The 25,375-nt window shown below is 63.1% G+C and overlaps 13 protein-coding genes and 1 non-coding gene across 14 annotated transcripts; 7 read left to right on the top strand and 7 right to left on the bottom strand.

The window, feature by feature from the left end:
• Positions 1 to 215: 215 nt before the first annotated feature.
• Positions 216 to 1,781, top strand: ISC1_2 (phospholipase C type enzyme; the record flags this gene model as incomplete). Its single annotated transcript, XM_069352852.1, has 4 exons — positions 216 to 259; positions 295 to 468; positions 594 to 897; positions 936 to 1,781. The coding sequence occupies 4 exons, from the start codon at positions 216 to 218 to the stop codon at positions 1,779 to 1,781; spliced, it is 1,368 nt and encodes a 455-aa protein (XP_069210270.1).
• Positions 1,782 to 2,037: 256 nt separating this feature from the next.
• Q8F55_004332 (uncharacterized protein) lies at positions 2,038 to 2,718 on the top strand (the record flags this gene model as incomplete). Its single annotated transcript, XM_069352851.1, has 2 exons — positions 2,038 to 2,662; positions 2,711 to 2,718. 2 exons carry the CDS (start codon positions 2,038 to 2,040, stop codon positions 2,716 to 2,718), a joined length of 633 nt encoding a protein of 210 aa, XP_069210269.1.
• Positions 2,719 to 2,806: 88 nt separating this feature from the next.
• On the bottom strand, positions 2,807 to 5,129 carry Q8F55_004331 (uncharacterized protein; the record flags this gene model as incomplete). Its single annotated transcript, XM_069352850.1, has 7 exons — positions 2,807 to 3,022; positions 3,057 to 3,234; positions 3,283 to 4,027; positions 4,067 to 4,214; positions 4,358 to 4,424; positions 4,461 to 4,522; positions 5,073 to 5,129. The coding sequence occupies 7 exons, from the start codon at positions 5,127 to 5,129 to the stop codon at positions 2,807 to 2,809; spliced, it is 1,473 nt and encodes a 490-aa protein (XP_069210268.1).
• Positions 5,130 to 5,639: 510 nt separating this feature from the next.
• Positions 5,640 to 6,150, top strand: Q8F55_004330 (uncharacterized protein; the record flags this gene model as incomplete). Its single annotated transcript, XM_069352849.1, has 3 exons — positions 5,640 to 5,697; positions 5,840 to 5,907; positions 5,959 to 6,150. The coding sequence occupies 3 exons, from the start codon at positions 5,640 to 5,642 to the stop codon at positions 6,148 to 6,150; spliced, it is 318 nt and encodes a 105-aa protein (XP_069210267.1).
• Positions 6,151 to 6,365: 215 nt separating this feature from the next.
• On the bottom strand, positions 6,366 to 8,476 carry ADA2 (Transcriptional adapter ada2; the record flags this gene model as incomplete). The annotated part of the gene is made up of 6 exons (XM_069352848.1): positions 6,366 to 7,160; positions 7,210 to 8,025; positions 8,089 to 8,225; positions 8,275 to 8,298; positions 8,362 to 8,373; positions 8,425 to 8,476. The coding sequence occupies 6 exons, from the start codon at positions 8,474 to 8,476 to the stop codon at positions 6,366 to 6,368; spliced, it is 1,836 nt and encodes a 611-aa protein (XP_069210266.1).
• Positions 8,477 to 11,321: 2,845 nt separating this feature from the next.
• Positions 11,322 to 13,669, bottom strand: ABD1 (mRNA cap guanine-N7 methyltransferase; the record flags this gene model as incomplete). The annotated part of the gene is made up of 6 exons (XM_069352847.1): positions 11,322 to 11,356; positions 11,403 to 11,566; positions 11,614 to 11,787; positions 11,834 to 12,122; positions 12,169 to 12,566; positions 13,308 to 13,669. The coding sequence occupies 6 exons, from the start codon at positions 13,667 to 13,669 to the stop codon at positions 11,322 to 11,324; spliced, it is 1,422 nt and encodes a 473-aa protein (XP_069210265.1).
• A 493-nt stretch (positions 13,670 to 14,162) lies between these two features.
• PFS2 (pre-mRNA cleavage and polyadenylation factor (CPF) complex subunit) lies at positions 14,163 to 16,478 on the top strand (the record flags this gene model as incomplete). The annotated part of the gene is made up of 4 exons (XM_069352846.1): positions 14,163 to 14,429; positions 14,512 to 14,580; positions 14,630 to 15,080; positions 15,127 to 16,478. The coding sequence occupies 4 exons, from the start codon at positions 14,163 to 14,165 to the stop codon at positions 16,476 to 16,478; spliced, it is 2,139 nt and encodes a 712-aa protein (XP_069210264.1).
• A 174-nt stretch (positions 16,479 to 16,652) lies between these two features.
• On the bottom strand, positions 16,653 to 17,279 carry Q8F55_004326 (uncharacterized protein; the record flags this gene model as incomplete). The annotated part of the gene is made up of 3 exons (XM_069352845.1): positions 16,653 to 16,682; positions 16,892 to 17,193; positions 17,237 to 17,279. 3 exons carry the CDS (start codon positions 17,277 to 17,279, stop codon positions 16,653 to 16,655), a joined length of 375 nt encoding a protein of 124 aa, XP_069210263.1.
• Positions 17,280 to 17,667: 388 nt separating this feature from the next.
• On the top strand, positions 17,668 to 18,136 carry RPS20 (40S ribosomal protein uS10; the record flags this gene model as incomplete). The annotated part of the gene is made up of 2 exons (XM_069352844.1): positions 17,668 to 17,870; positions 17,983 to 18,136. 2 exons carry the CDS (start codon positions 17,668 to 17,670, stop codon positions 18,134 to 18,136), a joined length of 357 nt encoding a protein of 118 aa, XP_069210262.1.
• Positions 18,137 to 18,336: 200 nt separating this feature from the next.
• Q8F55_004324 (uncharacterized protein) lies at positions 18,337 to 19,779 on the bottom strand (the record flags this gene model as incomplete). The annotated part of the gene is made up of 2 exons (XM_069352843.1): positions 18,337 to 19,494; positions 19,543 to 19,779. The coding sequence occupies 2 exons, from the start codon at positions 19,777 to 19,779 to the stop codon at positions 18,337 to 18,339; spliced, it is 1,395 nt and encodes a 464-aa protein (XP_069210261.1).
• Positions 19,780 to 20,111: 332 nt separating this feature from the next.
• On the bottom strand, positions 20,112 to 21,824 carry ubp10 (Ubiquitin carboxyl-terminal hydrolase 10; the record flags this gene model as incomplete). The annotated part of the gene is made up of 3 exons (XM_069352842.1): positions 20,112 to 20,719; positions 20,764 to 21,550; positions 21,597 to 21,824. 3 exons carry the CDS (start codon positions 21,822 to 21,824, stop codon positions 20,112 to 20,114), a joined length of 1,623 nt encoding a protein of 540 aa, XP_069210260.1.
• A 564-nt stretch (positions 21,825 to 22,388) lies between these two features.
• HAT1 (histone acetyltransferase 1) lies at positions 22,389 to 23,962 on the top strand (the record flags this gene model as incomplete). The annotated part of the gene is made up of 8 exons (XM_069352841.1): positions 22,389 to 22,449; positions 22,493 to 22,626; positions 22,694 to 23,011; positions 23,052 to 23,173; positions 23,211 to 23,321; positions 23,368 to 23,411; positions 23,457 to 23,809; positions 23,855 to 23,962. 8 exons carry the CDS (start codon positions 22,389 to 22,391, stop codon positions 23,960 to 23,962), a joined length of 1,251 nt encoding a protein of 416 aa, XP_069210259.1.
• Positions 23,963 to 24,328: 366 nt separating this feature from the next.
• On the bottom strand, positions 24,329 to 24,705 carry Q8F55_004321 (uncharacterized protein; the record flags this gene model as incomplete). The annotated part of the gene is made up of 2 exons (XM_069352840.1): positions 24,329 to 24,409; positions 24,445 to 24,705. The coding sequence occupies 2 exons, from the start codon at positions 24,703 to 24,705 to the stop codon at positions 24,329 to 24,331; spliced, it is 342 nt and encodes a 113-aa protein (XP_069210258.1).
• A 333-nt stretch (positions 24,706 to 25,038) lies between these two features.
• Q8F55_004320 lies at positions 25,039 to 25,133 on the top strand. Its single transcript has one exon. It is a non-coding gene; the product is annotated as a tRNA-Ser (tRNA).
• Positions 25,134 to 25,375: the final 242 nt, after the last annotated feature.

Raw genomic sequence — 25,375 nt, 5'->3', positions numbered from 1 at the left:
TTGTGCTGCTGCTTGCTTGCTCGCCATCGCCGCGACCCTCCTCGCGACTGAGTTTGGATAGTGCAGAAGTTTCTTGTGCGCCTCGCACCGTATTCGCGCCTCCCAGTTAGTGGCCAGCACGATTGGCCCCTCAGTCAATGACGTCGACCCGGCCGACAAGTCGAGCACTTCGCCAGGCCACGATCTCACAACCACCCACCCACACACCACACGCCATGAGCGACCGCAGCGAGCTCAAGATCCTCTCGCTAAACGTCTGGTGCGTGTGCTGTACTGACCCAGCTGACGCCCCAGGGGCCTCGCGTTCATCTCCAAGCTGCGCGCGCCGCGCCTCGCGGCCATTGCAAACTACCTCCGAGGAGCCGACTACGACGTCGTCTGCCTGCAGGAGATATGGATCCACGAGGAGTTTGCGCAGGTGCGGGATGATGTGCAGGGCGTGCTGCCGTACTCGCGCTTCTACCATACGTGAGTGCAAGAGCGAGCGCGCAGCGCGAGCAGAGCACGGCGGTGGAGTGGCAGCCCCGCGCCCGCCAAACGGGCCAGCCAACGCCGTGCCGTTCGCCGCCCGTGTCCCCGCTCACACCCCCCAGCGGCGCACTAGGCTCCGGACTCGCCGTCTTCTCGCGCCTGCCCTTCCTCGAAGCCCACGCGCTGCCGTACAACCTGTCGGGGCGGCCGTCGGAAGTCATCGCGGGCGACTTCTTCGTGAACAAGGCGGCCGCCCGCGCGGTCCTCGAGCACCCCGCGCTCGGCCCGATCGAGGTGTGGAACACGCACATGCACGCCGCTGGCGAGGGCGGGCCCGAGACGCGCCAGACGCACCGCGTCACGCAGGCGTGGCAGCTGGCCACCGAGGTGCGGGGCAGCGCTGCGCGGGGGCACTGGGTGTTTGTGGTGGGTTCCCAACGCGGAGACGGCTCTAACCCGCCCAGATGGGCGACTTCAACTCGCAGCCCTTCTCGCTGCCAATCTCGCTTTTGCGCACGTACGGCGGGCTCAACGACTCGTTCCTCGAAACCCACCCTCACGCCAACGACCCCGCGCCCGTCGGGCTGCAGGCCGCGACCGCGCTCACTACCCTCGGCATGACGTGCGACTCGCCGCTCAACTCGTGGTCGCAGGGCAAGCCGATCCCGGCGGGCATCGCGGCGCAGGGCGGAAAGAGACTAGACTACATCTTCTACCGCGGGCCGGAGACTGGCCCGCGCGTGCACTGCGCCGAGAGCAAGGTCGTGCTCGACGGCCTGGTGCCGGGCGAGAGCTTTTCCTACTCGGACCACTTTGGCCTGACGTCGACGTTTGTGATCGAGCCCGCGGGCGAGGGGTCGCGCGAGCCGGCGACGCCAAAGACGCACTACAGCGCGACGGCGCCGCTGCTGTCGCTCGACGCCGAGGACTCAGCGGCGCCCCCGTCCCCGACGAGCGCGTACGAGCTGTCGCGCGCCCACTCGTCAGGCGCGACGGCGAGCGCGATCCGCGCGGCGGTCACCAACATCCGGTCGTACAGCCGGGAAGCGGCGGCGCTCGGCACCAAGCTGACGCTGCTCGTGCCGCTGGCCATCATCGTCGCGCTCGGCCTGACGATCGGGTCGGCGTGGCAGCCCAAGGCGTGGCTGCAGCCCATCTTTACGCTGGTGGCGTTCGTGGCGGGCGCGGCGGGCGCGACGTTCCTGTACGTCGGGTGGCTGTGGACGCGCTGGGAGCGGGGGTACCTGGACGAGTTTGTGTCGGAGATGGAGCTCGAGCTGGCCGTGCTGCACCGGCGGGGCGGGGACTAGGCGGCGGCGTGGTGTAGACTATAATATGCAGTAGACGGTGTGGGCGTGGCAGGGGTGTGACGGAGTGGCGGCGGCGGCGGCGTCATCGGTGCGAGGCGCGTGCGCGACACGCGCCGACCCTGCGGCGACGTGGGTGGGCGTTGGTGGTTTTGTCAACATGCAAAGTGGCCGGGGCGTCGGGGGTGCGGGCGGGGGCGGTCGCGAGCGCATGTTTGTTGTTGTGCACGGTCCTAGCGTCACCCAACTTCAAGTTCCAATGGCGCAGTCACCACCACCACCACCACCACCACCACCACCACATCGGCTGCCAGAGTCCAACGCGACCCCACCAGCCGACCTCCTCCCCGCCGGCTCGCTGGGCCTCTCCCTCGCTGCCCCCTCCGCCCCCGCCCCCGCCCCCCGTCCCACCACAGCGGACAGCGACGGCGCCATGAGCCCGTCCCCCGCCCCCGCCTCGCTCGACGCCGCCGGCCTCCCGGCCCTCGGCAGCCGGCTCACCGGGCCCAACTTCCCCCAGTGGCACGCCTTGATGGAGGAGTACCTCCTCCTCTCCGACCTCTGGGCCGCGGCGCAGGGCACCGACGCCGAGCCGTACGCGCCCTCCGACGCACGCTGGGCGCGCACCGTCCGCGCTGGGCTCGTCGAGCCCGCCCTCCCCGCCGCTGAGCCGCTGCCCCGCGGCACGAGCTCGGACACGCGTGTGCGCAACGAGCTCCTCCTGCTCGGCCAGCGCGAGGCGTGGCTCGCCTGGCGGAGACGCGAGCACGCGGCGCAGGGTGCGATTCTGCGGGCCGTCGCGCCGGAGATAAAGGACCGCCTGAGGGCGTACTCGCATGCGTCCGACATGTGGGCCTACCTCGTTGCAACGTACTCTTCTCCCGGTGAGCACTGCGACTCCACTGCCCCGGCACCCGCTCATCCTACATTAGCTGCATAGTCGTGCCCCCTGTACAATAGAATCTAGTGCGCCATGCATGCGCCATGTTTAGCTGCGCTGCTGAGTGCGCAGACTGTCCCCCCCCCCGCTAGTGCGCAGACATGTTCCCCGTCAGCCCCGCCAGCGCCACCGTCGTCTGCGGCGAATCCGCCTCGCGCACAAGCGGCGCCAGACCCCGGTGCACCCGCCACTTGTTCGCAATCGCGTACACCTCGCCGTCGGCAAGAATCTGGAACTCGCGCAGCCACCGCTCAGACGGCTCCCAGTTGCGGTGGTCGAGCACGTCGTCGCCGTGGATTGCAAACTACAGTCAGCGCTGCTAGTCACACCCCACTCACGTCGCTGATGTACATGTGGAACGCTTCCACCAGGTCAAACCGCCCGCGCAGCAGAATCATCCTATCGCGGATCGTCGGGAACAGGATCCCGTCAATCGCGTGCTGGTGCGGCACAGTCTGCTGCACCGGTGTTGGGTGCAGCGACGGCGGCAGAGAGTACTCGGCGTTCACGCGAAAGCTGTGGCGTCAGCACCAGCACGGCACCAGCACCCGCCCTCGCCCTCACTTGTTCAGATGGTACGTGACAAGTTGCAGAGCGTCAAGCTTGCGCTCAGCCGCTTCCTCACCCTCGAGGCTCAACCGAAGCTCCTCCTGCAGCCGGCGGCGCTCCTCGACCTGCGCAGCGCTCATGTTGTTGGCTAATGTCGTAATGTTGGGCGTCTGCGACCGCTCCGCCGTCGAGCTCGTCAGGTGGGCCACGGCCGCGCGCAGGCTCCGCTGGCGCTCAGACTCGGGCGTGTCGCCCTCGCCAGAGCCTACTGAAGGGTTGATCGGGGGGAAGACACCGTACGCGCCGTACGCAGTGTTGGGAGGAAAGCCAAGCGGCTGGCCACCTTGAATGGTGCTAGGGCCAGGGCCGGCTACAGCGCCCAGTTGAGTCTGGTCGGGAAAGAGAAAGTCCCAGTTGCCAAAGCCGCCAGCGACGAGCGAGGCGGCCGCAGCATGCGACGCGCTCTCCATCGGCGACACTCCTCGTGGCCGCTTGTCGCCCGCAGACGTCACCGACATGGTGTTGGTAGTAACGCTGTCGGCACGTTTGCGCTTGGGCATAGACCCGCCCGCGCCGCCCGACACTGTCTCCGAGCGCTTGCGCAGCGGCGCGATCTCGATGCCGGGGTTGGCCGCCTCGAGCTCCTTGCTCGCCTTGAGTGCCACAAACGCCTCGTACGCCGTGTCAGTGTCGGCGCGGTTCAGGATCGAGTCGAGCTGGGCCGAGTTGAGGCCGAGACGGGGAAGGCATGAGCCAAGACCTGCATGTTAGTGCCAAGCCGAGGCCAGTGCTGGCTCACCTTCACCAACAAACGAGGCCATGTTCTTGACCATGGTCCGGAGCTCCTTGTTTTCCTGAAGGAGGTTGCGCACCAGGAGGAGCATGAGCTCGATGCGCTCCTCCTTGTCGCCCGACAGGATCTCTACACGGGCTTCGAGGTCGCGAATCTAGCTCCGTCAGTACTTTGCCACCAGCACTTGGTCGCGGTTGGGTCGTGCGCGCGCGGCAACAGTCGGCCCATCCCGTCACCCCACTCACGTATTGCTACAAACGTGTCAGCACAAACCACATCAAGCCACATCATACACACCTGCTTACGCAGTCGGAACTCGCGCTGCGCGATACGGTTCTGCGCCTTGCGGATCTGCGCAGACGAGCTGGATGTCAGCATGCCCAAGTCACCTCGACCCTACCTTGACTTGTTGTTTCCGTCTGCCTCTGGGGCGACCGAGCCGCCGCGGCTAGACGAGTCGTCCTGCATCATGGATGGCGATAGCGAGTGGTCGCGGCGCCGACGTTGTTGAGGGGGCATTATTTTTTATCGTCCCGATTTGTTGATGGGGCCGCGGATGTGCGATGGGGATATTGTAAGCACCTCGGTGCGAGCGAGCGAGTATATGGGCACAAGCGAGGCGGGGTAGGTGGTCAGTCGAGGCCGTCGTGGGGCCAGAGTCGTCGAGCAGAGTGTGGGGCGGCGGGGGGGGGCAGGGGGGTAGAGGGACAGGGTGGGTTCGGCGATAGTCGACAGCGTTTACGAGCCCGAGAGGGAGGGGCGGCGGCGGCGGTGGGGGAGAGCAAGGCGGCGGCGTCGGCGGTAGTCGTTTGTTGTCGTCACCATCGGTGAGCAAAGACCGAGGCAGAGTGGATATCAGTTGGAAAACAGGCGCCAGTTGGCGATCACGTTACGAGTGCACAACCGCGTCAGCAACAATGATTGTACACGGGGCGGGGGCTGCGGCGGCCGGCGATGCCGCTGGGGGGAGGGGGCGTACAGCGGTGATAGGGGAGCGGGAGGCGAGACTCACGAGGTCGGCCGCGCCATTATCAGTCTCGGGAGGGGGAGCAGCGGCCTTTGGCGGCATGGTCGTTGTCGGTGTCGTCGTCGTTGCGTCGTTGCTGGTGGATGCTGCAAGAAGAGGAAGGGGGGAGGCGGGACCCGGAGCGCGAAGTGGCCGGGGTACTTGGGAGCGCGGCAAGTTTACCGGCCGGTCAGCGGCGGCGTGGGGGCGTGTGGACGGCGGGGGGGGCCGTGGGCGGGCAGGCCAGGCGCGCGGGGCGGGATCTGTGCGGCGTGCCACTGACCCAAAGGCCAAAGGCGGCCTCTTCACTCCGTCACTGCGGTGTGGAGCTGCCATGTGGGATTTGCTCCCGCGCGATCCATCCCACCGCCACATGGCGACCATGCGAGCTGCGCGTCCAGCTCGAGGCTCGAGGCTCGCGGCGAACGAGGTCGATGATGCTGTCGATGCCGTCGATGCCGCCTCGCAGCTCGTAACCAGCTCCTCCTCTTGCTCTCCGCGATCCATATCAACGCCGGGATCGACAGTCCGACACATCCCCCCAACGCCCCACGCCCCTCCCCGCCCCCCACCATGTCCACATCCCTCGGCAAGCTCCTCGCGACCGTCGCCGTCGTCGCCCTGTTCCACGGTTCGTTGTCGTGTCCATCCAGCCCGCGCCGCGTCGCTAACCCACCCCCCCAGCCGCATTCTCGACGTACGAGTGTGAGTCTCCCCGCCGGAAGCGGCGCCCGGCCGGCCTCCCAGGATCGCGCCGTGGCCGCGTCGACCAGCGACTGACCTCACAGACCTGAGCACATTAAAGGCCCTCGGCCGCCCAGCCGGCGCCTTGCCGACTTCGGTGCGTGTCTACGTCTACGCACAAGTAACCACACCTAACCCACCCCCCCAGATCGTCATCGAAGCGTTCGTCGCACTCGGCCTCTTCCTCCCCGCCGTCGCACTCTCCACACCCCCGCTCGAGGACGTCACGTACCGCGGAGAGCTCGCAAAGCGCTCACCAGACGACGCCGACGCACGCATGGGCTTTGCTCGTCTCAGCGCCCGTGGCCGCGCCCTCTTTGGCGACGCAGTGTCGTCGTAGCTTGGCTGCTGCTGACTTCTTTCTTCATATGCATGGTAGACAGACTACTACTACACAATGTGACTTCTCTCTCTCTCTCTCGCTCTCACGCACAACGCGGCACAGGCTAATCCCGTGCCGCTGCCCAAAACAACACTATTGCTTAATCACAAGCCTCGGCGCCATGATCTAACGCGCCAGGCTGATATCTCCTCCCCCGCCGGCAGGCATAGTCATCACGGTCCACCGTTCGTGACTGCTGTCGGCTGGAGGACTACAGGCTGCACCAGTGGCCGTCCCGTCGTGACATCGATGGGGACACCAACGTGGTGGCCTTCTTTGCCGGGTCCAAGACCTTTGATGGTTGGGTCGTACATGAGCTTGAGGATGCCGTTGGCGACGAGGAAGTCGAAGATGCGTCCAGACTTGTTGACGTCGATCTTCATCATCTTGCGAGCATCGCGGCGCTTGAGCAAACCCTTGCGCCGTTCGTTCTCGCGGAGATATGTCTCCTTGATGAGCAGGTACGGCTTGGGGAGGACACGGAGGGCCGAGCAAAGTGTCTGCTCCTCGGTCGTGAGAAGGTCCAGGGACGCAGCGTTGGCCAAGTTGAGCGGTGTTGGAGGCTTGCGTCCACCGTGGCCCGGCACACGCGGTGTGGGGTCGCGCGAACCGCGGTCGTTGGCGGCGGCCGCTCCCTGGGGACCAGGAGTGCCGTGCAGGAAGCGGTGCTGTCCAGCATTGACGCGAGCTCCTGTGCGAATGACCTCGGTCTGTTCGCGAGAAACAACCGGTCGGTAGCCAGCTCTGGCCGCCTTTGCTGTCTCGTATGCCTCGGCTTCCGCTCCAGTGGTGATGCCGACACGGCGGTACTCTTGCAGCTCGGCAATCCTTCGCCTGAGCTGCTGCTCAAAGATGAGGCCCTCGATCAGAACCTCAAAGTCCTGGGCCGTCTGCAGCTTGGCAAAGACCTTGTATCGCTGAATGAGTTCACGCTCGTCCTTTGGCCGCTTGCGCTCATTTGCAAGAATCTGACGGTCAGCTGGGTTCCGAGATTCGCTCTATGCCAGTCAAACATACCCGCTTATGCTCGGTCAATGCGCGCTCAAAGATAAGGTCCTTGACCTCTTCGCGCTTGTCGAGCTTCTTGAAGTAGATGTCGAGCATTGCGAGCTTGATCTCGAGCTCGTCCTCGTCCTCGACATCGACTCCTGGGTCGACGACCGGCTTTTCGCGCTTCCGCTTCTTTCCACTTGAGCTCGCGTCGTCGTCTTCTGATGGCTCCTTCTTGACGTCGTCCTCCGTCTTGGGCTTGACGTCTTCCTCGTCCTCGTCATCGTCGTCTTCCTCGTCTTCCTCCTCCTCCTCCTCGACTGGCCGCGTGATCTTTGCTTGCGGCTGCTCGTCGCCACCAAACTTGAACACGAGGCCAAACTCCATGTCCTTGACGGCCAGTTCGGCGTCGTTTTCAAGCTCGTGCTCAAACTCGAGACGGCCAGGCATAAAGCCACCGACTTCGTGATTGGTCGGAGCCGAGACGAGGGGAGCGATAGAGCCCGCTGGTGGGATGGCTGCAGGTTTCCTCATCTCCTCTATTCTCCTGCGCTTCTTCTCCTGGAACTCGTCGGGGTCGACCTCGAAGTCACGGTCCATGGCGGGCATGAACTCGCGGTTGCTGTCGACGACAGTGACCGTGGACGGCAGCTTGCTACTGTCGCCGCCTTGCCCCAGGTACACCTGGAGGTAGTGCTTTTCACACTCCTCCTTGGTGCGAGTTCCGACATGGTCCGCGACCTCGATCCAGTTTCCCAGGCCGTGAAGGATGAGACCAGAGACGAGGAGGAGCTCCTCATCTGCTCCCCAGTCGGCGGTGAAGATGGGATAGGAGTGTTGCTCCTGGGTGGGTGTGAGCGACATGGTGGGGGATGGAGAAAGGGGAATGGAGAATGGCAAACTCACAACAACTTTGTATGGGTGCCATGCGCGATGTCTCTGGACTTCCTTGCCCTCAGAGAAACAGTTCGGGCACAGGTCGACCTCTTCGCACTCTGGAGCCGCACACTTGATGCGAATGGTATGTGTAATGTCGACGCCACCTGGTGTGTGTCAGTCGTCACTCGACACAGCTGCACCGCAACTACTCACAGCTGTCACACGTATACTTGACGCCTGCGGACGCGGTGGTTAGCATAACACTCGGTGGCGAGGGGCGCAGAGCAGCACTCGACGTACCAGGCTCGGTGACTGGAGGCACGGCGTCAGCATGCTTTTCGGGGAGACGGCTGCAGTACTCACCAACACGATCCTGCTGGGGGTCGGCTCGGACTCGTCGTTGGGTGACGGTCATGCTGCTGCTTGCACGGCAGGCACGGAGACGATGGTCGGGGTGGACACTACGTCACGCCCAGGCCTCGTCGCGTGAAGGTGGTGGTGAGCAGGGGGGTGTTGGTCGTGGTGGTGGGATGGAGGGCCACTGCAGGTCGAACCAAGGAGTGAGCGGCGGCCTAGAGTCTGTGCAGTCCGAGCCGTGCTAGATGCAAGATGGTAGTGTGGAGTGGAGGGTGATCGTGGTCGGCAGACAGGACCGACGTGCCGACAAGCGGGGGTGTTGAAATGCCGGAGGGGGCGTAGCAAGAGTGGGGCCGAGAGGGAAGGAGGGGGAGGGGTTGGCTCGCCGGGCCGGGCGGGGGGAGGCTGGCCTCACTGGCGTCTTGGGGCGACGGCGTCGACTGTCTGTGCTTGCCGACGTGCCGCTGTGTGATGAGCAAGGCAGGCCAAGTTGCCGAAGAGACGCCGTGATAGGGGCGAGTGGACCTTTCGAGGTTGTGGAGTAGTGGGTGGAGGAACCGACGGTGGCAGGCGGGGGTGGGTGGGGGGCGGGGGCAGACGACTTGATCGGAATGTCCGGTTGCGTCGTCGTTTGAGCGCGAGGAGCGTGACGGGCAGTGGCGAGGCGTGTGACAAAGCAAGGGCCGTCTTTTGGGCGAGTGATGCAGTGAGGAAGGGTAGCTGTATGCGTCTATGCAACGCACACAGCCGAGTTTGCAAGAGGAAAAGAGGAGGGTGGAAATGAAGGACGACGACGAGATTGCGAGGTGGGGTGGTGAGCGTGTCAACAATGGAAAGGGTGTGCTAATGTGGGTGGGTGGTGGTGTGAGGGGGGGACGGGGGGGAAGACTGGCAGGCGGAGGGGGGGTGTTCGGTTGCGTGCCCAGTGTGGGTTCCTTGCCGCCTGCCTGGCACTGACGCGCGGTATGAGCCAGGCAAGTGGGCGGTCGGGCGGGGCGACCGGGGCTGCCGGGGCTGGGCTGGGCTGCGGCGGGCGGCACACACAACACGCACGCACGCACGCACGAGCACTGGCGGCTGGATTGGCAGGGGGCGCAGGGGCGCAGGGATGACTCACGCCCAGCGACGGCGCCAGGTCCAAGGGTTTGTAGGGTTTCGTCGCAGGGCGCACGCGGTTTCGCCAGGGGCGCTTATTGTGTGTGCACTGCTAGCGCGAAAGCGCTATAGGCTTTTCAGGGAAACAAAACACCAATATACAATGGCTGGTCGCTTCAAACGCGCCGCGACACGACAAGATGGATTCGGAGATTGGCGGCGACATGGCAGTGTGGCACCGTTTGCCATGACGTCACCCTTCCTACACCTCGTTCGCCGTTGTCTGGACAACTTGCTCTCTACTCGCATGCTGGCATTGCCGAGAGCAGCGGCTGCGTGAGCGGGGGCACGACTTGATCTGCGGCGACTCGGCGTCCCAGCTCTGCTTGACCGGCTGGTCGTCGCAGATCAAGTCCCACACTGCACTTGGCCAAACTGCTACCGCTCACGTCGTCATCGTTCCCGTCAGGACAGCAGCGACGACAAACAACAACAAAGGGTCGTCTCGGCCATCATCGGCATCTTGCACGCGGGAACAACCATAGATTAGGACTCGGACCTCGGATTCGGGACAGTGTTTTTGCGTTTCGTGGCGGCGCAGGGCGGAGTCGTCGAGTTTAACCTACGCTACGCCATGTGGCCAAGTGGGGTTCCTGGGTGCGGGTTCAGGCGTGGCGGTCGCGGGTGCAGCGAGGAAGGACACTACTTCTGTACACTCGGGCAGGGCGACTGCAGTCGGTTGGGTCGCTGTCGAATGGAGGCCGGAAGGGCGGATGGAGGCGTGGATGAACAGCTGCGCCGCGCGGTTTGCGGTCGTGCAGCGAGTCGCATCGCGAGTCAACTACTCGCAAGTACACGGCAGTTGTGAGATCTCTTGGTACGCAGAACGGGCATTGATGTGGCAGCGGGACCGCGTAGTGAATGAGGGTTGTGTCGTGACCTGTGACCACGAGGTTGGTACTGCTGTTGAGGTCGACGTGCGGTTAATCAAACAGTGCCCCCCTGGCTTGAGACGCAGAGGGAACAAGACGACACATTCGATGGAGAACTAACTATGGGAAGCAGGGTTAGTTATCAGTTGTCCCGAATGTAGAGGAGGGGACGGGTAGATAGTCTCGTACAGCTCATGTGGCGGGTGGTGCGACAGTGGTCGCCGATGGCATTCCCTCGACCACACCACTGTGCTCCCGGATCCCGAGAACGAAGGGCGAGGCAGGGGCGGCCGGAGAGCGCATGCAGTGAACTTTAGTGTCGGTGCGAGAATTCGTACCCGAAGAGCCAGAGGGGTGCGTGCTTGGCCGGGCTGGCTGCACTCGATGCCCTCACGCCTGCCGTTCAGTCCTCCCTGGCTGCCTTGCACCTTTGTATCTACATTTTCCAGTTCAAGGAACAGGTTTATCCATTCCTGCTGCAATTGCATCTTGGTCATCGCAACTGTTTCTAGGTTCCCTCGATCCGCTGCAGTCTGTGGTCGCCGAGAAGGGAGGCACTCGCTCCGCCACGAGCGGCCTTGTCCTGGCTAGTTCCCACTCCCTCCTTCCCCTCTTTGCCCCTCTTTGCTCTAACTTGCAAGATTAGGTGCACCAATGGTCGCCTTTGCCCGTCGCCATTGCCCAACTGCCAGTCCACAGCCAGCCCAGCATGACGCCTCGGCCTTCCGACGACGCCCACAGCCAACCGGCAGCCACACCTCCGATCCCCAACGCAACCACCATCATTGCAACAAAACCCAGAGCACACGCATGGATTGACATTGCAGCCCACGGGCATCACATAGTCATACAGACCACTAGCTAGTGATACTAATCTTACACCTTGACGAACGCGAATCCCATATACAAATCTGCACGTGTCAGCAAAAGGTATCAAGTATCCCCAGCAGTACTCACTCGCGGCCTCCCACTGGTCACTGTCCATTGAACTCTCTCCTTCCTCATTGATAACGCCCATCCTGCCAAGCAGCGGGCCATATTCATTCGAGCTTTGCTCCTCTTGCAGAATGTCGTTGAACGTCTTCTTGTAGATGAGCTCGAGGCCATACTCGCGGGCAAGACTGCACAGTCAGCTCGCCGATCCGCGACACACGTCCCCAAAACTTACGACACAAAGTTGTCCCAGTCAACAGTGTATTCAGGAACATCAACTGCGTCCTCGAGGTAGAAGTGATACGCGTGGCCGTAGAGCCCCTTGTGTCGCCGTTCGTCAAACGTAATCGAGTAGCACGAGTTGCCAAACTCGAGAGGCTGGCCCTCGGGAATCTCCTCCAGCCGCTCACTGCCCTGTCAGTCACGCGCATAGCGACACAGCAGGTCGCACTCACAGTAACAGGGCTGTATTCGGAATCGTGCCGATGAAGACGCCACCCTTGCGCAGGTATCTCGACACATTCTCAATCATCATCCGAGCTTTGGATGCCGTCTCGAACGCGTAGTGCATGCAGAACTGCATGGTCACGTTGTCGTAGAGGTCGCGCCGCTTGTACTCCTCCGGAAGCGCTTCCGAAATAGGCCGAGCGTAGCAGTCGTGCGCCTTGAAGTAGGCTTCGAACCGGTGGCCTCGTAGCTGGTTGTATCGTTCGCGAGCCTGGTCAACCGAGACATCGGCAATATCTGCTCTCGTTAGCAACACGACAAACTTCAAACAACATCGACCTACCCATGCCCACGTAGAGGGATATCCTGGCCAACTTCCACTTGTTCAGGTCGCCGCCCTTACCGCATCCAATGTCGAGGATCTTGGAACCCGCTCTGCGCCGGCTTTGCCCTTCTCCGCCAACAAACTTGCCGATCAGGACCGACTTGACCCAGTTGTTGAACTTTTTCAGACCGATGATTGGTGAATGATCGCGCCTTTCAAGGCCAACCTCTTGACGAGAGTTGTAGTGACTCGCCACGCTGGCAGCGTTGCCATGGTAGCTCTCCGTTCGCGGGCGAGAAGCCGGCCGCAGGTCGTCAGCACCTTCAGAGGGCCGCTTGGATCCCTGCGGTTGTCCATACGACTCGCGCGACTCGCGCTGCTCGCGTAGGCGGTTGTCGGGGCGGTTTTCCGGGGCGCTGGCTTCTGAGCCGCGACGAGACGGGCTGGGGGACGGCGCTGACCATGACGGCGCCGCCCGCGTGCCTCGAGAGCGAAGGATATTGTGGCGCTGGGCAATATCGCGAAGCCTCTGGATTTCATCGTCTGTAATTGGCTGAAGGATGGTCCTCGACCTTGTTGGGTTCAAAGGACGGTACGGCTTGGTAGGGGGAGGTGGGGGCACAGCGCGGCGACCGTTTGACGATGAGACACGTGGTGCCGGGGGGTCGTCGGACAGCCGTCGTGTTGTGGACTCGGGCGACGAGTGCGCGTTTGCAGGAGGCTGCCATGGGGTCGAGTTGCTGCGGGCCGAGCTCGGTCGAGATGACGAGTAAGCAGGCACAACTGGCAGTGCCACGCTCTGGCTGCGAGGTGAAACTGATACACTAGGAGAAGAGAGATTCGAGTTGTGTTGAACTGGCGTGCTATGCTGGTCGTACGAGCGGATGGGCGGCTCGGCGGGTGGAGGCATTGGACGCGTGTCGTAGCTCGAGCTCGTGCGACGCGACAATGACTCTGCTAAGGGGTGGGCATGGTAAGAGTCGGCACCCAGAGCCGATGAAGAGGATGCCGGGCTGCTGAGGCCGGTCGTGCTCATCAAAGGAGAGCGGTTGGCGCTCACGCTCGTCCGTGCCGCAGCGAGCGCCGAGGGATGCAAGGACGTGCCAGGCGTCGACATGCGGGGTGAACTGCCATCGTATTGAACAGAGGGCACTGACCCGCTCGACGTGCTGCGCACGAGAGGGGGAGGAGGCTCGTTGAGGAGCTTTGCGAGGTGTGGCCGCGAGTGGGAACTTGGGCCAGAGTGGTGGTAGTCGCGATCGTCGTCCGGGATGGACGACACGGTCACCTCGCTACCCCTGCGGCTCGTAGGACTCGGCGCATCGTCGTTGAGCAATCCTCGGAGGGACCCGGGTCCCCCACGGCTGTTAGGACGATTTGATGGGGTCGAAGAGATGGATGACCTGTCGTGGAAAGCAGGAGGGGGAGGCGCGTTGGGCGGATCGGAACCCCAAATGGGCGGTCGCGACGACACTGCTGGCGACGGAATGTCGCAGTCGCGCACGGGGTCGTACACCATTGTGTCAAGTCTAGCGACTAGGGGGTGTTGAAAGGCGTGAGAGTGATGTGCACGGTGGGATGAGGGGGTGGGCTAAAGGGTGCCGAGGGTAGTCGCTGCTCGGAGCGTTGAAGATTTGTTTGTGTTGTTGTTCGGGTCACAGAGGTGGCGGCCCGCTGGGCGAATCGAAACGAAGCGAATGCAAGACGAGTTTGGGAGAATTTATGACCGGGCCTTGGCGAGAAGCTGCATGGCTTTGCGATGAGAGTGGATGCGGTAGAGTGTTTGATTGAGAATGGATGTCACGAGAACAAGAAGGACGAGATGAGGTGGATGGATGGTGGTCGTCGTCGTGATTCAAAACGACAAAGCGACGCACCAGCAAACCACAACGACCAGTCAGTCTCTTCAAATTTGATCCCGTCGAGCCATTGATGGTGCACACTCTTGACCTCATCGACACCCAACTGAGATGCATTCATTGTCCATCTTCCACTCACACCACATTGGCATCATGGCGACAGCGACTGCAACAGTCACTACGACAGCAGCGGCAACTGCCACGGCCAGCGATGTGGCCGGACCATCCAGACCGCGCGAAGCAGACACTTGGAAGCCGACAAAGTATCTCGAGCCAAACCATCCAGACAATGAGGAGGTCCTCGAGCAGGCAGCGTACCAGGCCGCCGTCACTCGCCCACCAGGTGATGCACGCGCCAACAGGAAGTACAAGCCGCGACGAACGGTCGACTACATGGGCGGTATCCAAAAGTTCCGCATGGTGAGTGTGCAAGGGTCAAGGCATGGCCGTGCGCGACGACAAGCAGTCATGATGGACATTGGGCACTGGCTGACAGGCCCAGTTGGGTAAGATGAAGGGAGTCCACCCATACTTGCCACCAATATACCCCAGCCCGTCGGACATCATCAACGTGAGTGTAGTAGCGCGAAGAGAGTGGGCCTGGTTGCTGACATCTGCAGCTCTTGCCACCAGTGGCGCACATAGACAACCCATCGACGTCCATCTGCGACTACTTTGTCCATACGTCGATCAACAAGGAACGCTCGCCCACCCGCGTTGTCCAGTGGACGCCAGATGCTCGCCGTCTGCTGACAGGAAACGACAAGGGACAGTTCACGCTGTGGAACGGCGCGTCGTTCAACTACGAGTCGATCACGCAGGTCCACGACGACTCGATCCGGTCCATGTCGTACTCGCACAACGGCCAGTACCTCGTCTCGTGCGACAAGTCGGGATCCATCAAGTACTTCACGCCCCATCTCACCAACATTCATGGCTTCCAGGGCCACCGAGAGGCATGCCACGGTGTCGCGTGGAGCCCGAATGACGAGCGCTTTGTGACAGGCGGCGACGACGGATTAGTCAAGATTTGGAACTACCGCGCTGCAACGGCGGAGCGCGAGCTGAGTGGTGGGTGTAGCTGATTTCCTGCGATCTCTCCAGCTAACTCGCGCAGGCCACGGATGGGACGTCCGCTGCGTTGACTGGCACCCCACCAAGGGACTTGTCGTCTCTGGCTCCAAGGACATGCTGGTCAAATTCTGGGACCCGCGTACCGGCAAGGATCTCAGCACTCTTCACTCCCACAAGGCGGTGGTCAACGCGTGCAGCTGGAACGCTGAGGGACATATCGTTGCCACTGCTGGCGGCGACGGCTTGATCCGCCTGTTCGACATCCGTACCTTCCGCGAGCTTGAGCCGATGAAGGGGCACACCAAGGAGGTCAACTGCTTGGCATGGCACCCTATTCACCACTCGCTTCTCGCCTCGGGAGACGCCGCCGGCTCAATCAACTACTGGTCGCTCAAGGCTCCTGACCCGTCCAAGCCAGTCACGAGTCTGGAAGCGGCACACGATGATGCGGTCTTCTCCCTCTCGTTCCACCCCCTCGGTCACATCCTCTGCAGTGGTAGCAAGGACTTCACCGCTCGCTTCTGGTGCCGAGCGCGTCCCCAGGGTGGTCACGAAATCGATCGCTACCATCTGGGAGAGGAGGGTGCTCTCCGAGCAGAGATGGATCAGGAAGAAGCAAAGCCGTCCAGGTGGCCTGGGCTCCCAGGCCGCGAGGGCAACTCGACTGCTCTGCCAGGACTTCCGGGTCTCACTGGAGGCGCTGCTCGTCCACCGCCTCCCTCAAACGGCCCACCCCCACCGCGCTCAAACGTCGGGCCCCCTGGTCTTGGTGGTCCACCTTCTGGCCCACCGGGCCTCGGCGGCAACAGCCCTGTCCCTGGCCCCCCTGGCCTCAACCGGCCGGCGTCCACCGGCCCTCCTGGTGGTCCTGGAGGCATGGCGCCCGGGCTCCCCGTTCAGCCAGCAAGACGCCAGTGGGGCAACAATGCTGGCGGCGGCGGCGGCGGTCGCGACTTTGGAAACGACCACGGAGGTGGCGGCGGTGGCGGCGGCGGCGGCGGCGACAGATGGCGCCGTCCTGGCGGCCCTCCTGGACCCCCAGGTGGGGGATTCGGCGCTGGCGGAGGCCAAGGAGGATATGGCGGTCAGCAAGGCGGCCCCGGCGGCTTCGGTCAAGGCGGCCAACAGGGCGGCCCCGGCGGATTCGGCCAGCAAGGAGGCTTCGACCGACAGGGTGGCGGCGCTGGTGGCCCGGGAGGCTTTGGTGGCCAAGGCGGCTTCAACGGCCAGAACAACCAGGGCGGCGGCGGCTACGGCCGCGACCCGCGTCAAGGAGGCCAAGGAGGCAACGGCGGTGGCTTCCAGCAGGGTAACGGCGGCGGCTATGGGCAGCAGGGAGGCGGATACGGCAGGCAAGGAGGCGGCGGTGGCGGCGGATACGGCGGGCGTCGATAGACGCAGCGTCATCAGTAGTAGCTCATTCATTGCAACGCTTCATTACATGACCGGACAGGTCACTATGCATGGATTGTACATTCAATATTGTATACAGTAGATTGGGCAACATGAAGACGAGTTGGTTGTACTATAGAATGTGGTGTGTGGCGGCGACAGCGGCCGTGCGGCGACCTATCGGCCAATCTCGTGCTCGGCGAGCAGCTGTGTTTTGTCAGCTATGGTCACAGAAGATCATAGGGGCTGATAGGCGATCAGAGGGTGGTGCATGAAGTCAAAGCACATGTTGTGCCGCCGCCGGTCAGCATCCCCCCGCCGTGCCCGGAGACACGGCCGAGTTCCGCGTCGCAGCTAAACGGCTGTCGCGACTTCTATCTATCGTCACATCGCCGGTGAACAGGAGACACACTCACCATGTTGGGGATGCCGTTCTGGACGAGGTAGACGTGTCCGCAGCCGCGGCAGTTCATGCTGCCCTCCTCGACGTGCAGCTCGAGCAGGACGTGGTGCAGGGCCTTGAGCTGCTCGTCGGTCCACTGGGCCGGCATGTCGTCTGGCAGCGTCTCGTCGCCGAGCGAGCGGGCCGTGTCGACGAGCGCCGGCCAGTCGAGCTTTGGCAGGAAGCGGCGCAGAAAGTCTGGGTTGAACTCTGCCTCGCGGACCACGAGCTCGACGTCGGCGAACACCAGGGGAAAGTTGTCCTTGTTGCAGTTGCCTGGGCGTGTTAGCTTGACTTGCTGGATCAGTGAGCTACTCACGGACGTGGCACGCCAGCATGTTGTGGGTGATAAGACGCACCATTGTGGCTGCGAATGGCTCCGAGGGAAGACGAGTTGGGGAAAAAGTGTGAGGGCTGGCCAAAATATGGAAGTGGACTTGTGCGATGGGTGCGAGGGGGAGGAGGGGGGTTATCAGTCGCACGCGGCAAATGCCACGTATTGTCGTAAATTTGCTCCCGCGATTTTTACTCCCGCCAAACTTCAGTTCGAGCTCACGACGTTTCGTGTCGCCGTCACTGGCTGGCTGGCCGGTCGGTCGCTGCTCGCTCGCTCGCACCCCGCCGCGCGCAAACTTTTGTCAACCAACCACTCTCCTCCTCTCCAGCAGGTCACGTTACCAGCACTACACCAGTTAGCTAAGTCGCCTGCCGACCTCACCACCACCACCCACACCCCAAACACAAAACAAAATGGCTTCCAAGGAGGACTTCAAGGACGGCGCCGCCGGTGCCCCCAAGGTGCACAAGATCCGCATCACCCTTACCTCGCGCAACGTCAAGAACCTCGAGAAGTTCTCGGGCGACCTCATCAACCGCGCCAAGGACCGTGACCTCCGCGTCAAGGGCCCCGTCCGCCTCCCCACCAAGGTGCTCAAGCACACCACCCGCAAGTCGTGAGTACAGCTCGAGGCGCGCGCGCAGCGCGGTGCCGAGGGAGTCGTGAACACGCCCTTCCGCCCGCTGCTGCGGCCTACAACCCCCTCGCCCCCCCACTCACACCCCCAGGCCCTGTGGTGAGGGTTCCAAGACCTGGGACCGCTACGAGATGCGCATCCACAAGCGCCTCATCGACCTTACCTCGTCGGCCGAGGTCGTCAAGCAGATCACCTCGATCTCGCTCGAGCCCGGAGTTGAGGTTGAGGTCACCATTGCTGCGTAAGCAGTGTTGATGCATGGTGTCATCCGTATGAGCGCTTGCGAGCCGCGCAGCGGCGAGCATGTGGTGTGGTGTGGCATGGTGGCAGTGTCTGTGCACTAACGTTGGCTGTGGCTGTGGCTGTGGCTGTGGCGAGTGGCACTGTCGTTCTTCATCCGTAGCATCTCGGCTCTACATCGCCTCTACATCGCCTCTACTCGCCTCTACTTGTCTAGCTTGGCCAGCAGGCGCTCAACGCGCGCCGCCTCGCGCTGCCCGCTGATAACCGCGCCCGCAACACTCCCGCGGTTCTCAATCTCGGTGTGCTCGCCGGCGAACCCAAGGCGGCCGTCCCAGAGCGGGCGCGCCAGCTCCTTAAAGTCGAGCGGCGAGCGCTCGCCGTCGCTCACGACACTCGGCGTCGTCGTCGCGCCGCGCGCGAGCGGGTCGTTGAGCCACTGCGTGAGCGCGACCTCTGTGGGCGCGGGTGCGTCCTGCACGCCCAGCCGCGCGGCCAGGAACTCGTGGAACGCGGCGGCGACCTCGGCCTCGGGGCGCGCGAGCGCGGCGCGCGCCGGCGTCTCGGAGAGGTAGGAGAGCAGGACTGGCTTCGCGCCCGGGAGCGAGGGCCCGGCAAAGTTCGCCGTGATGATCGTGCTCGCGTCGAACACCTCGCGCAGGGTCGCGTTCGGCCCCAGGGCGTCGGCGCCGCGCGTAGGCAGGAAGGTGTAGGTCCCGACCTCGGACGCGCGCGGCCACCACGCGGCGGGGTACGCGAGCAGCAGCTTCTCGAGCACGCCGACGTGCGTGCCCTCCACCGTGGCGGCGTAGCGCGCGGGCAGGGGGGGCGAGAAGAGGGCGGGGGAGGCGGCCTTGAGCGCGCCGAGCGGGATCGTCGAGACGACGCTGCGCGCGGTGTACGTCTCGCCGCCGGCCGTGACGGCGACCGCGCCTCCCTCGTCCTTGACGAGCGTGGCCGGCGCGCCGAGCTTGACCTCGGCGCCGGCGGCCTCGGCCTGCGCGACGACGGCGGAGACGAGCGCCTCGTACCCGCCCTCCGGGGCCGCGTCGCTCCCCGCAAACGCCGTCGCGCCCTCCCACCCCGCCCAGCGCAGGCTTGCACGCTCGAGCTTGAGCCCGAGGGGCACCTCGAGCGTGCGGGCCAGCCCCGAAGCCAGCTCCACGTCGGCCGCGAGCAGCGGGCTGCCGGCGCCGAAGAGCGCCGAGGCCAGCGACTCGGTCGGCGCTGGCGCCGGGTGGGGCGTGCGGAACGCGGCCTGCGCGGCGCCGAGCTGCGCGCGCAGCGACGCCGCCTTGGCCGCTGGCAGCGCGCCGGCTGGGCCGTAGATGACGCCCTCGACCGCCTTGGGGAGGTGGGCTGCCTGGTCGGGTCAGTCGACGACGACGCCACGACAGCCGGGACAACTCACCACGCCGAGGTCCGCCGCGATCCCCCGCGCAGGGTTGCCCTCGTTGTACCCGTGGATCCACGAGCACCCGATATCCACCCGCGCGCCGTCCTTGCCGACCCACGTCGACGCGCGCCCGCCGACGCGGTCGCGCGCCTCGAGGACGAGCACCGAGCGCCCGGCGCGCGCGAGGTCCCGCGCCGCGACGGCGCCTGACCACCCCGCGCCGAGAATGATGCTGTCGTAGACCTTGGCCATGGTGTGTGTGATGGGGGAGAGGCGCATGGCCTGCCGACTCGGATATGTATAGTGGACGCACGACGGGGTAGCACTGCCGTGCTCAGGACGTCTCGGGCCGTGGCGTGCCGCTGACCAACACCGGCGCCGGACCGATAACACCAGATTGGTCCGCGGTTACGTCTAGGGAAAGACGACGACGACGCAGAGCGGACATTGCTCCGGTCAACAGCTCCAGTCGTCAACTTGTCCTACAATATGCATGGTGATGTATCAATGTGATGCATGGGTGCGCGGGGTCACTGGCACAGCGCGCGTGCTGCTACGCAGACCGCACCGGCTTCGCGCCCAGCCTACCGCGACAGATCCCTCCGCTCCCACACCTGGATGACCGTCTCACCCAGGAACACCATCTCGCGTCGCACCTCCTCGACCCGCAGGTCCTGCATCTCAAACCACTTCTCCTCGTCGCCCCCGCCGTGACCAGCCCGCACGTGGATCTTCCACGTCGTCTGGCCCTCCTGATCAGGGTCCTTCTTGTTGCTCGCAGACGTGTTCGCCCCCGTGCCAGCTGATGCTGTCGACGCTGTCGTCTGGTCAAGCGTCACGTTCGAGAGCAGGTCGTACACCGTGTGGATCGGGTCCGATGGCTTGGGGTCGACATACGGCGCCATGTCCACGCCACGCATGGGGAAGTTGACAATCGTCGGGTTCTTCTCCTCCACAAAGTTGTTCTTGGTGAATCGCTTGATGTGCAGGATAAGGTAGTGGGGCAGCGCCGTCAGGTGGTGCCGTTTCAATGTAGGGCCAAACTCCTGCGTCGTCTTGCCGTCAAACTTGGCCAAGATGGTCGACAATGGCACCTGGGGGATAATCTTCTTCTCGTTGATGTCCTGGAACAGCGGCGTCGCAGGCAGGTCGAGCGCGAGGAAGAGGAACGGCGAGGACACGGTTTGGATTTCTGGCAAAGTCAGCAACAGCTACAGGGACTCAACCCCAACCCACCTCGTGACAAGTCGAACACTGGCCGAGAGTAGTCCTTGTGGGTGATCACCTGCTGCGTCTCAATTTGCACCTTGCCCTGGAATGTCTTGTAGATGACGCTCGAGTTGCGCTTCTTGCTTCCGCCCAGATCACGATGCAAAGTGTTCACCAGCCATCCCAGGAACTCGACCGGGTCGCCCTGCTCCGTCATCTTGAACTTTCCGTTGCTGCGCTTCGTGACTTCTTGGTAGAACTCGTGTGGGGACACCTGCGCCTTGAACAGCTTTGGGTTCCACAGTCTTCGGCACAGGGTGGCAAGGCGCACCACCAGCTCGGTCGGACGGCTGCTCTCAGCGAGCTGGGGAGTTTCGGGGTCGAGTAGGAAGTTGCGAAGCGGAGGGACGTGCAGAAGCAGCTGGATGATGACGTTGAGGTAGTCGTTCTTCTTGATGTTGTTGAGACCAATGAAGCCTGGCGTGTATGGCGTCTTGTCCAGGGTGTACGACGACGGGGGAAGGTCTGTCAACGCAGCGAGCCCCGCACTCTTGTACCGTGGGTTCAGCACCGCGATCACGTCGTTGAGCGACGAGTCCTTGACTTCGTAGCCCTCTGGCAGGACGTAGAATTTCTCCTTCTCGAGGTTGAGCCACACACGGTGGTTCTCGCCCACCGCGTGGCGGTATGCCCAGCTGCCGCGCCCTCGACCCTGGAAGTACTTGCCGCACACGAGGCAGGCATACACGTTGATGTTCGACAGGCTCTTGGAGCATAGCCTCTCAAAGTCGAAATCAAGGTTGGCGCGGGAGATCTACAAAGTCAGCTCAGTCCCGGAGGAGCCACCGAGCCACACTCACAGTGTCCAGGTACATGTCTCGACGCGCGACCTCGAGCTCGACATCGATCACCTCGGGCTGCTCCTCCTCATCTTCGCTCTCGTCTGCGGCCGAAATCTTGGCCGTGGACGAGCTTGCGCCGTTTGCGTGGCTGCTGCCCTTGGCGGGGGAAGACAACAGCTCGGCAGGCGGGTCCGCATCGAGCTTTGGCCGCTTGGCAGCTGGTGGTGATGTGGGAGGGGAAGGCATTGCGGCCGTGGCGTGTCAAATGAGTCGATGGAAGGGATCTGGTTGATTCCAAGTGTGCGTAGTGTGGAGATCACACAATGCTGGCGGCGACTATGGGTGGTGGATGAGGGGGGCGAGCCGGCGTTGTACCGGCAATTGTTTCTTGGAGGTCGGGGGGCAAGACGCTGCTTCTGCGGTAGCTCTAGCAGGTTTTTTTGGATCCTTGGGGACGGGGGCGGTCGTTCTTGCAAAGTGGCGAGCTGCTTGAGGCTTGTACGAGGAGGAGTGTGATGAGATGTGATGGCTCGTTGTCGGTCGCTGGGTGCACCAAGCTGGCTCTCAAGTGTCTTTGGGACCTCACTCGTTCTTGAGACCGACGCGGTGAGCTGGGGTGGGTGGGGGAAGGGTATGACGGGATCAATATCACGTGGCCGATTTAACTCCGTTGCTTCTTTGGTCCGCGTCATGCTCTCTGGCTGCTGCGAGGAACGCGTCTCGAGAAACCAACATTAGCCCGCCCGCCTGTTGGGTACAACCCGCGCGTTCTCACTTCGTCAAACTCGACCATCCACCACATCATCCAACATGTCGAGCGGCGTCGAAGACTGGTTGACCGACTCGAACGAGGCCCTGAGCCTTCAGATGAGTACGTGTGCTGCCCGCGAATGCTTCACCCCGCTGACCTCCAGTCCGCTCTGAGGAAGACGCTGAAGTCCTCGCCGACGACGAAGTCCAGGCCATCGAGCCCTTCCACCCAGACTTTACATATCCCATCTTTGGCGACAAGGAGAAGATCTTTGGCTACCGCGGTCTGGAGATCAAGGTGCGTTGCTGCCGGTCCACCACGGCGTGTGGCGCGTCGCGTTGAAACCGACACTCACACGTTGCAGCTGCACTTTGCATCCGGCAGCTTGAAGCAGTTCCTCGAGATCACGTACGACGACAAGATCAAGTCGGAGGACACGCCTGCCGACGACATCGAGGGCACGCTCTACAAGTTTATCCCGGCCGACTACACCAAGTCTGCTGTCGCGTTCGACGCGATTGTCGACGCCGATGCCAAGACGTTCCGTCCGCTGGGAGAGAAGATTGGCTCGTACACGCGCTCGGCAGCGGGCTATGGGAAGGGCAAGGGCAAGGCGAATGGCGAGGACGGATCGGCGCCTGACGACGAGGACGAAAACGCGGTCGTGTACGAGATGTACAAGGTGAGTTACATGCCTTCCGTGCGTTCAACTGACAATCCAGACTACCTGGAACACACCAGGGTTCCGCGACTATCACCGTCGGATGCAGGTCTTCATCCTTCTCTTCATCGAAGGCGGAAGCTACGTGCAGGAGGACGAGGACGCGTGGGAATTTGTCACATTGTGAGTGGCACTGGCGTCGGGCGTCCTGACACCCCAGGTTTGAGCGCCGGAAGCGCCCCGACTCGGACATCTTCACGTACCACTTTGTTGGATACACGTCGCTGTACCCATTCTGGTGCTTCCCTGACAGGATCCGCCTGCGCTTGAGGTATGTGGCGTGTGCTGGCGTAGGACGTTCTTCTGACCCCTTTCAGTCAGTTTGTCATTCTCCCGCCATACCAGCACCAGGGACATGGATGTGAGTGCAGCTGTCTCCTGCATTATGCAGCAGCTGACTCGCCAGCGCACCTCTACTCTGCAGTGTTTGCCCACATGCGCAGCCGTGACGACGTCGCCGAGCTCACGGTCGAGGACCCCGCCGAGGCGTTCGAGGACTTGAGAGATAGGAACGACCTGCGCTTCCTCGTCAAGCAGGGCATTACCGAGGACCCCAAGTTCCTGGAGGGTGTTGGTACCGAGGAGCGCGGACCACGTGCAAAGTGGGAGGCAGACAAGCGCAAGCAGCACAAGATTGCGGAGCGCCAGTTCGACCGCGTGCTCGAGATGCTTCTCTTGCGCCAGCTTGACCGCAAGGACGCGGCCAAGGTGAAGGCGTACCGCCTGCAGGTCAAGGCACGGCTGTACCGTTTCAACTACGTGGGTTGGGTTGGAGGTCTTGTGGACAGGGTGCTGACGACACAGGAAATGCTGTCGCAGATGACGCTGGACGAGCGCAAGGAGGCACTGGCCAAGACGTACGACACGGTCGTGGACGACTATGACCGTATCCTGGAAATGACGTTCCACTAGGGAGGGGGAGTGGTGTAGATTGGGTCTGGTGCAATGTATCACAGTGTTTTGGCGGGGCGAGTGGCGTCGGGTTGGTGTACCCGCCGACGTTCTTCATCCACGGCGAGGCGGACGGCGTCGCGCCGGTACAGCAGCGCCTGGCGTTTGCAGCCAAGCTCGCCGCGCGCACCACGAGCCCGGCGAGAGCCACTGCTACGACGAGAAGTTTACGGTGAGTGGGCGCGGGTGCGCTGCTAGGGTCAGAGCCCTGCAGTGCAAGGCTACGACCGCTGCATCACCGCCGCGCTCGACTGTATCGACGCGCACGCGCGTGCATAGATGTATAGATGGCAGCTACCAGAGCCGGCTCAGCGCGTCTGGCGCCCGCTACCACAGCCTGCGCTTGCGCCGGTTGCGCCACATGTCGCCGAGTTGGACGAGCACCGAGCTCACGGGTCCCTTTGGAGTCTGGGGTCAGCCATCTCGCCGCTCCAGCAGCCCACATCATTGTCGCCGAGGTAGCGGCGGACACGCGCGTTGAGCTGGGGTAAGGTCACGTCCTCGTGCCAGAGAATGTCGCCGACCTCCTGCTGGAAGACGAGGTCGGCGTCAAACATGCCGGCGAGCACCTGGACGATGCGCTCGCGCGCGCGGTCAAACTCTGCGGGCGTGTACGCACTGCCCGGGTCGAGCAGGCGCGAGAGGCCGTCCTGCGCCAGGAGGTCGGACACCTCGGCGTCGTAGCAGGCGACCACGCCTGGCATCGGGCGCGGGTGGGGGTGAGTTGGGGTGGGGCTGAGGTCAGAGGCAAGGCAACGAGCATGCTACCGGATATCAGTTCACACGACCCGCTCGAGGACCGCTCGACGGCCCGAGCTCGACCTCGCAATGTGGTCAGGCTGAGCACGGGCGCGGGGGGCATGGCCGACGACGTCTGTGCTAGGCGGGGGTGTTGAGCTTGCAGTGCTTTTGAAGCGGGTGCGATAGACCTTCACATGGGTGAGATGAGGCGAAAGGCAAGTGTAAAGAAAACAGTCACGCAGTGGCTCCGGCTTAAGTAGGACACGAAACCACAGATCCCAGTCATGACGACTACCGGTGCGATGCCCGAGTGGTTAAGGGGAATGATTAGAATCTATTTCTAAGTCATCATTTGGCTTCGGCCGCCTGGGTTCAAGTCCCAGTCGCACCTTTTGTGTTTTGGTTTTGCGGGTGGCAACCGACAGGAGCGGCGACGGCATCCGTCCTTTGGCGATCGTCTCGGACTTGTGCATGCATGCGTGTATGCTGAGTGATCCGCCGGTGCTCGCTCCGCCCACCACCTCGGACGCAGTGCACAGAGCAGCGGATGCGCGCGGCCAGTCGCTGAAAGAAGCTGCCCCGCGGCACTGCTCGCTGCCTCAACCGCCTCACGTGAGTCGCGGATGACGAAGG

Source organism: Vanrija albida (assembly GCF_041260175.1).
Source record: "Vanrija albida strain AlHP1 chromosome Unknown contig_3, whole genome shotgun sequence".
In the NCBI taxonomy this organism is placed as follows: domain Eukaryota; kingdom Fungi; phylum Basidiomycota; class Tremellomycetes; order Trichosporonales; family Trichosporonaceae; genus Vanrija; species Vanrija albida.
This window is presented reverse-complemented; position numbering and strand designations above follow the sequence as displayed.